Genomic DNA, 13635 nt, shown 5'->3' on the forward strand with positions numbered 1-13635 from the left:
TTTTTTTCTGGAACCACTGCTATCTGCTCTGCTGTGTCGACTTGTTTTTATTTGATCCTGTTACAAAAAATACAAAAGAATTTATTGAAATCATTCTGTTTTAATTAGTGACCTTTTGGACAAGAATGCGCTTTCAGTTTGAAAGTGGGTGGCAGTGAATGTATTTTTTTTTATATATTATTCACTTCAGTGGCAGTCACTGATATTTGTGAGTCAGTGTGCTGTTTAAATTTAAGACAGCCCCAACTGCCACAGTCAAATGGCTTCAATGCACAAGTGCTCTTGAGCTGGGCGCCGTGTGGCGGATAGAGCTCTGCTTTAACGGGGGAGATGGAAATTGGCGTGAGATGCTGTTTTTCCAATCTGACAGTGTAGCTGTAAAGTTCAGGGCCTGCATATTCAATCAAACTGGATCTCCACTCATAGATTTTGGGCTACTCTCCTTACATAACAAACACAGCCTGTAGCTGCACAATATTCACAATGAACAGTTTGTGCCTTTGTCGAAATATTTTGGTGGAGTTTGCAGGTAAAACTCTGTGCCCGGTCAGCCTGAGGGTGCTAAAAATGACGCTTCAGTCTCTCCTGCAGGTTCTCACATTCTTTCTCCATTTTTACAGCCTTTTTTTTACAAGCACTTGTACACTGGCTTGAACAGTTCGTGTCCTCAGGCAAGTTTCAGTCCCCAGTGGCACCATCGCTGGCGTACTCCAACAGGTGTGCTCCTGGCTGAATGCGTTGTACACAGTTATGCTGTAAAAGAAAAACCCCTTTGCTTTATTACATAGTGTATTGGTGGGACAACCGCCTTACGCAGCCTTTAAGCCATCATGTAAGCAAGCAGTACGAAGACAGAATCCAGACAGTTTTTCTGTGTAGATTTTCAATCATCTGAATAACGGTAATGGACCGAAAAGAGATCTGGTTGCCTTATGCTTTGAACCACTTACTCCAGCTCTGTGGAGTTTGACTACTGGCTTTTTTTAAATAGAGAAATTTCTGCGAAGCTTAAAACAAAGTGAAATATGACAGTATGTCACAAAGCTGCGTGTGATATGGTGTTTCTTCTACAGCGCTTTGTGACTGCTGTTCCAGGATAACAATAAATAAATAAATAAAGCAGCTTTGTGACTCAGTAATAAAGAAAAAACAAAAAAGACGCCTCGACACAAGATGTGACACATAATATTTCCCCTGCACAGCTTTTTAAAGGAAATAAACAACACGAAGGCAACAAAAAACAGACTGTTTATGTGAAGAGATCCGGCAGAGGTTGTCTCCAACCAGTGAAGCAGTGAAGGACCTTTGCTTTTCAGCTTTGGGTTTCACGTTACTGTAAAACTATTGCTTAGGAAGCGGAATCTTGTATTCATCCACAGTGTCGCAGAGCAGCATTTAAAGTCTGCCGTGTCACATTTGCATATGTGGTGTAAGATATCCCACATTTAAGCATGTAACTAAGGACTTCTCCCCACATGTCACAACATTTTATGTGGACAATAGAGGATTGTTTTCCGTGGCGTTTTTCCTTTCCAGTCACAATAATTTAATTGTGTGTGTGTGTGTGTGTGTGTGTGTGTGTGTGTGTGGGCCTTCTTCCATGCATGTCCCTGCTCCTCATTCTAAGATTTTACGGCTGTGTGTTTACATGGCTCCACCTGGGTCTGGTTGTGAAATACAATTCGGATTCCATACTTTTCCATAAAAATAAAATATCTGTGATTCTATATTACAGCCTTAAGGGAGAAACAAGAGGATATAATAGAAAGCACATGTGGATGGTTATGGTGCATAGCATACGGGTGCACTGAATAGCAATCAGACCTGTGCACATAAACACACTCACACTAGTACATGTGCTCTATGCAGGGCGTGGCTCTCGGTGCAAAAGTACCAATTTGGTACTCATGCTCATAATTTTTCTACCACGTGTCCTGGCATTAACACAGAAAACAAAAATGAGGGGAAAATAATAGATAAGAAAAATAATGGTTGACTTTTAAGCATTTTCTTATTTTCTGCCTTATGTATTTACTCATATTAAATCTGACCAAAGTTAATAATAGATAATGAGATCAGCATGTGTGTAAGTAATCCTTATGAGCCCAAATCTTGGGCTTCAGACTTCAGTCTACTATTGATACCATTTGAACAATAGAAGTGCTTTAAAGACAGGCTCCATTACATTCCAGGTCTCCAACAAAACCCAGTTTAAAAATACAAGGTAGCTAATAGATGTGTTTTATTGTTTTATTCATAAGATCAAAATGATTTAGTGGCCATTAAAATGTGTTCAGATTTGGCAAACTGATAACGATTCATCTCATAAATCAAGACATGCCACTTTGCCGTATGTTAGTGGGCTTAGTATTAGCATAAGATTACGCTCCATCCTTCCTGTGCTTCTTAAATCAAGAGCCTTTGTGCAGTCAGTCAGGACAAGGGGCGATATCTAGGAAGCAGAGTAAAATATGAGCAAATGGAAAAGCGAGAATTGAGCAGTGACATTATAATGTGTTTACCCTGGAAATTAACCTGTCATGCAGTTATTTTTATTTTCTAAAAGCACTGTAGTTAAATTTCATATTTTAATCAACGTGAAGTCATACAGTTTGACAGAAATTATGGCCTGTGTTTTAGCGTTGTGATTATAAAACAGAAGATATAATTTTCTAAGTGCCTCCCTAGCCTCAGGCCTTTGTGCTTTCCTTCACCCCCTCCTCTTCTGTCTGGCCACTGATATTGGCAGGACAGTTTTTGGTGCCTGGATGGTGAAATTCTCAGTCTTTCTCAACCGTGCCAGCCTCGCCTGGCTGCTTCCTGTCATGCGAGGGATCCTGTAAAACCTCAGATGTTGATGCTGCTGTGTGTTTGTATGTGAGAGAGGCAGGGAGTAGAGCCAGGTAAACCTGTGTGTTGACTTTACAGTTTTTCCCAGGCTGCAGGCCCTGGTGCACCAGTGTTACTCTGTGTGCTTTGCCCGTTACTCCCGAGCAAATTAAATTATTTACACAAACATATAAAGCCTGGGAAAACAAAATAAAATCCCTGTGCATTTTTTTTTCTTTGGCAATGTGAGTGCTCTGCAGGAGGACTTTGCAATCAGTGCATGAGCGCCTGTGAGACTGCCTTAATATTTAGGTTGAATAGTTATTCTTCTGAATTGTCCAGACTCATCAGTTTACCTCAAAGGTATTTAAGACGTCCTTCAGGTTAAAAAATGTGTGTGCTGTGCGTGTGTTTCTTTCTGCGGCCTTGTGGGTTTCTGAGTGGAATATCTGTCCTTCACCACTTCCTGAACTAGCCAAGAGAGACCTGATATCGACCCCAGAAACAGAAATTTGAGCAAACAGTTATTCCATTCAGGAACGTTCTGCTCCAGCTAGATAATAAACTTTGCTTGCTGCTGATCACCGCTTGGTTTATAACAACCTGTTTTCAATCAAAGGCTAGAGCCCTATCACAGAGGCTGAAAGTCATTATTTCTAAAAAACATAATGTCTGTTCTAACATGCAATAACTCTGAATAGCTTTGGCCATAGATGTTGTCCTGAGTGGGGTCTAGCCTCTAGCATGTAAGATTTTGTGTAAAATGTAAAGTAACCCAAAAACTCCCAGTGCGAGCAGGAACATTTAAAGCACGTTTTCTATCATATTTGAGTCTTGGTAAGACAGTATGTATAAATAGCTGTTATGCTGGACTATATTGTAAGTCAAGAGGAAAATAACAATTCATTATTGGTGCTAAAGTATTGCATTTGAATCTGTTTTGAGGACATCCAGCTCTTTTGTGGATTCATTTGGTGTTGGAATAATCGGGAAAAAAAAGGTTCCCGGCTGGAAAAAGTTCACCAAAACACCCCCTCAAGTTGGAACAACAACTTTTCCAAGTTCTGCACATGATTTGCCGAGTTCTTGACGTCATAAAAGCACACGCGGAGTATGAAAGGAAATGTTTTGTTGGCTATAGCAGCTTTTGGTCAATCGTGGAAATTCACATATTGCAGACCACTTTTATAGTATCATTTAATCTGTAGTACTGTATTAGATTGTAACATTACTTGCCATCCATCTACACTGTCTGAGACTAGCTAGAAAGCTTATTATCAATGAATACATAAACAATTCAAGTAAAACTATTTTATTTATTATATGCAAGAAACAGTTTCTCATTGTAGCATCCATGTTATTTCCATTTTCTGACTTAAAGCACTTGAACACAACGTCAGAAGAATGACCTTCTGACTCTGGAAATTCATCCTCCTGGAGAACATGTGAACGCACAGCTCAGTAGGAATTTACTGCAAGTATCTACTTAGCTTAGCATAGGATAAACACTCAAGACTGGGGAGTCAAATAGCCTTTTTCTGGCCTGCTAGCACCCAATTTTCACACTTATAAAGACATCTATGCAAATAGAAAAACAGAACAAGTTAGATTAGATTAAGCTAATATAACCAGTGGCTGACAGCAGCTTTTTGTAAAGAGACACATAGGAGAAAAGTATTTATCGTCTAATCTAAGTCTTTGCAGGAAGGGAAAATAACATGTCTCCCAACATGTCAAAGTATTCTTTTCACCAGGAGGGCTAACTTATCGACCCATGAGGGGCTGAACATGTAAGCCTGTGTCTCAGCCGACCTGAGGGTGAGGCCCCTCGCGGTCATGATTTCCTGCATGGGGAATATGTATGTAAATGTAACTCTTGATGATGTGGAATTATAACAAGTTTCTTCATAAACAATCAGAGTTTCAAAATGACACTAATAATGACAGATGAGTTTAACCTCAGCTGAAAATCGGGTTCTTGCCTAATATTGTGACTGAAGATAGAGCACTCCATTATGACATTTAGCATATTATGTTTACAGTCCCCTGAAAAGGATAAGCGGAAGCGAATGGATGGATGGATGGATGTTTGCAGTCCTAGGGGAGGCACACAGATGTATTTAAAAGAAGAAATTTCCATGCTTTCTGTTTTTTATATGCTAAATAGTTATGTCTATGGCAGCATATGAAACCAGAAAAAAGGCCATCCTCAGGGACTCTTCATCCCACCGATGGCTAAACATTTTCACTCAGGGAAAAAGGAAACTTTTGGAGTTGGAATACAGTAAATGAGGCCAATTTTCCTTTTGAGCTATTGCCTCGGCATTTATAACTTATAGTCTGGAGATACAGCTCGGTAAGGTGGAACTGATGTGAAACTCACCACTCTGTTATGTATCTTGTCACTCTTGACAATTATAAACTGGTGAAGTCATATATTTGACTTTTTTTCCTAAATTTTGTGGCCTCTTTGGACTATATTTTTACTATAGATTTGTATGCTTTTACAGAATAACTTGTAACAGGAAAGTTTCCCCGGACACATTGAAATGTGTCATGCCTGCTACTCTAAAGCCTTTTGTTTTGATTGCTTTATACACTTTCTGCTCAGGTTTATTTTTTGTTCTTTTTCTGAAAGCTTTTGGAAGTGTCCGCAGTTTATTTTCAGAAATGTGAACCTTGAGCGGGCCTTGCACCGGTATAGACTTTCCTGAAGGTTAGCTGTCTTAAAAGATAGGTGATCAGAGGTGTAGACTCTCTCATGTCTATGAATTTAAAACGTGAGGCGGCACACAGATACTTTGATATGCCTAAGTCATGTTCAAAGTGAGAAAGTTATAAGGCAAGAAGGATCAGAAATACAGTACCAGACTACAAACTGTATATCAAAGATGTATGTTCCTTCCAAAAGTGTGAAAGTGTCTTAAACTTACCTTTTTGTGGCCATGTTGAGAAAATACACTGGATTATAGATCTAAGAAAAATGGCCCTAGACCTTCTTAAAAACATTTTAACAAGTTTAACACTTCATAATAATAATTTCCTAAGAAAACAGCCCCTAATAGGGTAAAAGGGTATATCCAAAAGCACACCTTTATTTGTGGAGTCCACCTTGTGTTTGGCAAGGTGCATTATCCCTCAGTTTCCCAGTCAGACCCGCCTCTCAGTCGTCAGTGTGGTTACAACACCAAAATTGCAGCAAATTGGCAAAAATGATCACCCTAACAGTTCATAACAGGATTTCATTAACTAATGGGTGATGTAACGGTGGCTACATCCATCTTTTACATATAACCGATCCCAAAGCGAGGCCTCTGGACATCACTTTAAGAACTACACCATGACAACAACCGTAAAACACGCTCGTTATAATTCATCTTGCTTTCCTTCTTCCTCAGAGCTCCGTTTATGAGTTGACATGTCCTCTATGGAATCATAGCCCTTTTTCATCCAACACCTCTTTTGTGCTTCCATCCTCACCTCGTTTCTCCCCTCCCGTGGTTCTCAGTCTCGCTGTTTACACTGGATTGCATGTTGTGAAAAATGCAGGCCAAATTTGGACCCGGTTTACCTGGGCGCCATCGTCACAGTAGAGAGCAGACTTTACCTCAGACCAGTGATATCCAAACCAAACTCTGCCTGCTAGTGTTGAAGGATTGTTTAATTAGCAGGAAAATGGCAGACATATCGTACCTGGAAGGGGACACTATTTCCATTTTCACCTCAGAGAATTTGAATCCCGTGTGTGCTCCAGCAGGCTGAATAACAAAGGGCCTGGAGGTTGTTCTGCATATGTACAGGTGGGGGTGTCTGTGTATACCCAGCTCTCCTAACTTTTTCCTGTGGTGTCTCTCAGGAGCTATCAGAATAAATTCACCTCTGAAGGGTTTGTGCAGCTGGTCTCCAGTTTCCCCGTCTTTTACTTCACCATTGCTACTTGTGTATTTCATCATGAAATGAGACAGCTAATTTTCTCTTTATGGAAAATGTTAAATATACATAATATGATGAATAATAGTACACTTTAAAATTACTCACCAATTATATTTTAATCATATTACATGGTTTAGTAATAGTTTAATGAGATACTTTCTGTTTTTCTTTATTTTTTTCACATGAAAGTCTGAAATTTTTCTTTGGAAGTGCAAAGGAAAAATCCCTGGAAAGGATACCTTTTGAAACGGAGATAGGATATGAATAAGTTTTTCCTGCCGTGTTCCTGTAAGAGGAGAGCGGAGAGAACTTTCCAGAAATGTGGACCTGTGCTGGGTTCTTAGCACTGTGGACTGATCTGATGTTACTATAACAGGGAATAAAAGCTGTTTTATTAATACAGGTATGGAAAACACACCTGGAAGTTGTGTAGCTGTATTCCGGGGAAGCAAACAACTCTTAAAAAACGGGTTTAATTTTTATAGATTAGACTTTATAGTTACATTTTTTTGCCTTCTAGATTTGATTTTGTCACAACATACGTAGTTTATCCAGGCTGCTGCTGAGCCGAGTCTTTTCACTCAGATTCCCGGTGTTCTTACTACAATTTGAGCTTTCACAGTAGTCTTTATTACCATATTAAGCACTTTCCAAACCTCTGCAATTAAATCTTAAAGTAAATTATGTCGAGATCTGTGGTTGTTCAACACTTTCTAACTTTCTGAAGGTCCGTGAATCGGGAATTAGGATCCGTCTGCTGTAAAAACAGAGCTGGGGTTTTTATAACTGACTAAACAGTTATATGATTATTTGTGTTTCATTTTTGTTGTATCACATTCGCAGAGTAAAGATGTAATGAGTTTTAGGGGAAGTTCAGTTGTATCAAGTGAGTGATAAGGAAATTTATTGCCTAAATTCTCCAGAGCAGCAGAGTCCAAATGTATTCATTTTCAAATTGCAGTTTTGAAGCTGTTACTGATTAAACTTTGGAATATTTATATGAGGAAACCTTAAAAAATGATGTTTAAAGCTGAGAAAAAGTTAAAAACTTTAATAAATAATAGGCCATACATTTTCCTCTGCTTATCCATTCAGGGTTGTGGTGGGACTGGAGTCTATCCTTGGTACATCAGGTACTCCTAGGTACACAAATGACTTGCACAGGTACACCCTGTGTCAGTCATTAGTCTTCTGAAAGGTTAACACAGAGATCTAGACAACCATGCATGCTCACATTCACACACAGGGCCAATTTAGAATCATCAGTTTACCTAACATGGATGTTTTTGAAGAAAACCCATGCAGACATGGAGCGAACATGCAAAATTCCAGCATCTTAAAGGGCCTCTCATCCCCATACAACAAACAAATGAAAGTTAGACATTTTACTTTTGGCAAGAGAATAAAAAGCCATTATTATCTAAAACATGTTTTTCTTGGTGTTGTTGCCATTTAAAGACATTTCAGACTCACTTTTTGTGTTTGTCAAATGTACCCCGCCTTTATTTGTGTAAAACCTGCAGGTTTTTCAAGTTTGTCTTTATCCACAGGAGTCATCTGTGATTACAGCGTGCTTTGCTCGCTTACTGAAAGTATATCTGATCATTAGTTTTAGAGATAGTGCTTTGGAGGTGTTTCAGAGGCTGGCCTTTTGATCTGTTGATTACAACTCAGGGGACCACCAATTATCAACAGGAGACATGGTCTGGGGATTCAGCCTCTCTGTGCTCAGTTTTGTCAGTCCACATATTTAAGTTTAGATCTAAAGCGCTCCAGACTGTCTGATAGTTGGTGAGCAGTAATGTGAAATGTATGTTTGCACGCAAACACACTGGTATGCTCCTTTGAGAGTCTCCAAATGTATAACCAAAAGTCAGTTCTCCTCCCCGACATACAATACAGGCAGTCTTTACATAAATGTTCTCCAGCACATGGTAAACACATTTTTGACTGCCACATACACGCAAGCCATCAGGTGTTTGTGTTTCATTAGCTACGAAATGCCAAGAGGAATTAAGCTTAGCAAAAGCGTCTCAGTGGGAAATGGCCGTAACATGAAGCTGCAGGAAATAGCAGTAAGAAAAAGCAATGAGATTATGTGTGAAGGTACAATGAAAGAGGCAAGTCAGGGTGTAATAAGTGTCACAACATGCACTGGGTGGACTCTCTGTTCTCTGTGCTCAAGCAATCAGAGAATTCATAACTAATGTACAACTAATGCTAAATCAAGCATTTTGATAGGATTTTGTTCTTAAACATAAGGCGCGATTCTAAACTTCTTGTAAAAACAGTGTAAGCTCAGGGCTACAAAGCTATATTACACCTCCTGACCCAGTATGAACCTTCCAGATCCCTCAGGTCATCTGGATCCGGTTTTTTATCAGTTCCCAGAGTCAGAACCAGACACGGAGAAGCTGCATTCAGCTTTTATGCTCCATATATCTGGAACAAACTCCCAGAAAGCCTCACATCAGCTGAAACACTCAGTTTATTTAAATCCCGGTTGAAGACTCACCTGTTCTCAGCAGCATTTGAATAAAACACCAAATCCACACTTTAAGCTTAAATTTCAAAACTTACATTTTAGCTACTGATTTTATCAACTGTTCTGATTTTATCTACTGTTTTTTTAATCAATTTTAAATCATGCTTTTTATTTGTTTTTGTTTTTTAATGTCTCTGTAAAGCACTTTGAATGACCTTGTTGTTGAATTGTGCTATATAAATAAACTTGCCTTGCCTTACACTCCTCATTTATCCTCAAAACTGAAAATACACTGTTTGATTTAGGTGACAGAGCTGAATGAAGGATGAAAAACACAGGAGGAGTGCTCACTATCTTTGAATTTATCTTATCGTTACCTGTTATCGTTACCTGCACATTTAATGTCCAATCTGAGTGCACTTCTTGTTCCTGTGTGCGTCTTAGTCAGGTAATGTTTAGAAACACATGCTGCAGTGCAGGCGTATCTATAGGCGGACAGATCCTGTACCGCATATATGTTTGATTTGGACAAACTGAAGTTTCAGCAAATCTTGAAACAGATGACAGCAGATTGAACATGAAATAAAATGAACAGAGGCCTGCACTGTGGTGAAACTCTGTTTCATTGACCAGACTGCTGCTCCTTTTGTTATTTCAGTGGGAGAATGTCAGGAATATGTTGCTTTTGGCCCGAGACGAAGACCAGGAAATGTTCGATACAGACACACACACACTCACTGTGATGTTTCTTTATGAAAATTCCCACAATGTTCTCTTAGTTTTGCTTTGCATCACGTGTGTTTTAGTTTAGATAACCTTGCTTTATTGATTTCCTCTACTACCAAACAGCTGAACAGCGTGTAGAGTATTCTACGCTGTAAAATGTTAAAGCAAAACTAGACTTCAGGTGTTAAGTTCTGATTTCTTCAAGCAGACACACGGTGATCAGGAATGTGCAAATTTAGTGCGGAAACATAAGTGGAAGCTTTTGCTAATGCTGGCGAAGCTGTTCAGAGTTTTAATAGTCTCCTTTAAAAAGATCAAGCACGCTGGCATTTCACTGATCTCTTTCATCACTTTTTGCACTTTTACATTTGCACAGTCACAGCATTTGTAAATGTAATCTAAAAAGTGCTACAAATAAAGGCTGATTATGAATTGGATTTGGTGAGAAACTAGCTGAAACTAGGTGTTTCTCTCTGTTGTTGGATGGACTGGTCAGTTGGAGGCGGCTGGTTGGCTGAGGTCATGTCTGTGACTCAGTGCCTCAACGTCTCTTTCCCCCTCGCTTCATAATTTGTCCCTTCGTTTATTCGTTCCTCATTTCTTCCTATAATTAGTGTGCATTATGTAAAATCATAAAAAAACCCAACTTTAACTGAGACTATTTTGTCTTCTTTGGCTGAAATTTAAACATCCCTACAGTTAGATTTTAATAGCTCTTTCACAGAGCGATAAAGCTCTAAATAAAGGGAAATTCCAGTTTTCGGTGGCAGTTATTGTGTTTTTTATTGAGTGAAATAAAAACATGTTTCCAATTAAACTGCCATTTTCCTCTTATATATCTAAACAAATGTTTTTGTTCCCATGAATACAGGAGGAGTTAGTACAAAATGTAATCTGGTCATCCTGCAGGCACCAAAGAGTTCACAGTTTTATCCCCGAGTTTATGAAACTGTCTTTCAGGTGTTTGCATAACCCGCTGTTTCCATCTTGTCTTTCAGGTTGGAAGTCTGTCTCTTTGCACGTGTTTGGGATGAAGCACCTGTGGGACATTCACTTCCTCCTGCTCATCCTTGTCTATTTGTTAGGAGGCGTCACGTCACAGGTCAACCCAGGTGTGTGCAAAATGAGATGACGTACTGTGTTGAGCTCCCATTTTTCTGTCCTTGGGTGTCTGAGGGTGTAATAAGGTCATATTCAAGAGTTTGTGAATACTATAAAACCACTTTTGTGAGTTTTGAGTAGGGATTTTTGGACTCAGTGCTGCAGCCCAACAGTCCAGACTGCAACTGATTCAGATTCTGGATAAGTGCTGCATTGTGGGAGCCATGTGGTCCTCTCTTTCTGGTTTGGCCTCTTTGATCCCAGCATGCACGCCTTTCTCCAGCTCTCTCTTCAATGTATGTGTGGTTTTTGTGATGTCAATGAAAAGGGACCAATAATTTTTTTTACAAGGAAATGGGGTAGCAACATTTAATGGGCAAAGATTGAGTCAAAAAGCAACCAAAGAGAGCTTTCTAGTTATTGTTGAAATTGTAGAAATGCAGCAGATATTTGCCAGTAAAAACCTCGAGCTGGCTACTGTTTATGATTTCAGTTTCAAAGCTTCTGTCATCAGGTTCAGTTTTCTTTATTGTTGAAAGAATAATGAATGACATATATGCCACAGTATTTCAGATCTAATAACAGTAATTAATAATGGTTTTGTCAGAAAAGTTCAAAACAGGGTTTACAGGTTATATCCCGACAGCTCTGCCAAGAAATGTTAAAAAAAAAAAACAACAGTGGAAAAAAAAAAGTGCCCCATCACTTCCACATCCTCCAGCCTTTCTACACCCCACTTCCACTTTCAAAATAAAACTTTCTTACATGATGTTCTGCAGCATTTTAAGACCGTAAACCCAATTTTATTTTGAGAAAGTATGAAAGTAAAAGCAAACATGAGGTCATGATGACAGGCCTGGGGGTTTTCTGCTCTCTCAAATGGACACTGCTGAAACAAAACTACAAACATTACATTTTTCAAACCCACCAAACCAAAGTATTTTTTTAAGAAACACAACTTTTCTTTTTCCTTTTTTTAAACAACAGCTGTTTTCTACATGTCTCTTTCTCATTCTCACCACTGAACTGCACAGGCAAACACAAATACTTACACAACCACATCACAGGTAAACGCACATTTGAACCTGACTCACTCTGGCACTCATTTATTCATCAATCCAAAGACAACAGAATAAATTCAGCCTGGTTGCAATTGAGATCAAAGGGTGTCAAGGAGTATAAGTAAAATAGTGCCTGCATGCTGTGGTTACTTTCAAGCATTTCCTCATACGTAGTTATTAATAGCTGCATTTCTGACCTATATAGTCATATGTGAAAGCCTTTTCAGGATTCAGTACCAAAACTTTCAAACATGTCTTATGAGACATCTTCTCAGTTACACGTTGAGTGTTTGACTCTGTTAAAGCTTCTCCCTCTTGTCTGTCTTCTTTCCTTGTTTTTGTGAGTGAGTGAATGCATGTGTGCGTGTTTGTGCGCCTGCTTGCATGCATATACCCGCATGCACACGCATGCTGTGATCCAGCTATCCCACTGGAGTCTGTGGCTAATGCATACCAGACATTCTGACAGCAGGAAAGTCCATTGAAATAGGCTCTGTCTTTCTCCCCACCATTTCTGTGTTTGTGTGTGTGTGTCTGTGGGGTGTGCAATTCCCAGTATCTGACCACTTATAAGTCAAGGAAAAGACTGTTTGTGTATCTGATCGTTGTCAGCGTTCAACAAGTTCACCATTTAAGACCTTTGATCCCGTTTAAAATCTGATCCAAACCATTGTTTAAAGCATTCACATCCGCTGTCACTGTCCTCCGCTAAAAACTCAAATCTCAACCTGCTGTAATAAACGGAAGCAGGACATATCCACCTATAATTCTGTCTAATGCTTTACTTGTGCTGCATTGAGAAGTGAGTCGTTTTTTCACTGTGTGGAAATATTCACTGCTGAATTTAGTGGAGCTAAGATGCTGAGTGATGCCAACTTTCCCCTGTTTAAAATTCCCAAGCAATGGAGTTATACCATCCCTGTTTTTCCCATTTTAATCGTGAGTAGGCGAACTTTATTTCACTGTGGAGAGAGGAGGAGGGCGGGGAGGAAGTGTGGACACGAGCACAGGCCAGGGCAGAGCATCCAAATATTGGGCAGTACTATTATTGTGTGGGCTTCTTCTTTTGAGGATGTTTAAGTCTTGAATGAATGAATGCAGTCGAATTTGAGAGCTTATAAAAGTGAATTTCACTACAATAAGAATATAAATTATGTGATGTGAGGAATTAATTAAATGCCAGTCTTTGCAAATTTGCTGCTGCAACCTAAATATCAAGAAGCTTATAGTCAAATAACTTGGTTAATGGTTTATATTTACAGCCTGGATGCTAATGGTAAATGGCCTGTATTTGTATAGCGCTTTACTAGTCCCTAAGTACCCCTAAGTGCTTTACACATCCAGTCATCCACCCATTCACACACATATTGGTGATGGCAAGCCAGATTGTAGCCACAGCCACCCTGGGGCGCACTGACAGAGGCTGCCGGACACTGACGCCACCGGGCCCTCTGACCACCACCAGTAGGCAACGGGTGAAGTGTCTTGCCCAAGGACACA

The 13635-nt window shown here is 39.5% G+C and overlaps 1 protein-coding gene across 6 annotated transcripts in view; it reads left to right on the forward strand.

The window, feature by feature from the left end:
* ddr2a (discoidin domain receptor tyrosine kinase 2a) overlaps positions 1 to 13635 on the forward strand; it is a 31678-nt gene that overhangs the window by 3014 nt on the left and 15029 nt on the right. For all 6 annotated transcript variants that reach the window (XM_026159490.2, XM_026159489.2, XM_080296935.1 and 3 more), the window contains exon 2: positions 10972 to 11085. In XM_026159490.2, coding sequence (XP_026015275.1) covers positions 11004 to 11085 — 82 coding nt within the window. In that variant the 5' untranslated portion in view covers positions 10972 to 11003. The remainder of the gene's footprint in view (positions 1 to 10971; positions 11086 to 13635) is intronic.

This window comes from Astatotilapia calliptera, chromosome 23, assembly GCF_964374335.1.
Source record: "Astatotilapia calliptera chromosome 23, fAstCal68.1, whole genome shotgun sequence".
NCBI lineage: Eukaryota > Metazoa > Chordata > Actinopteri > Cichliformes > Cichlidae > Astatotilapia > Astatotilapia calliptera.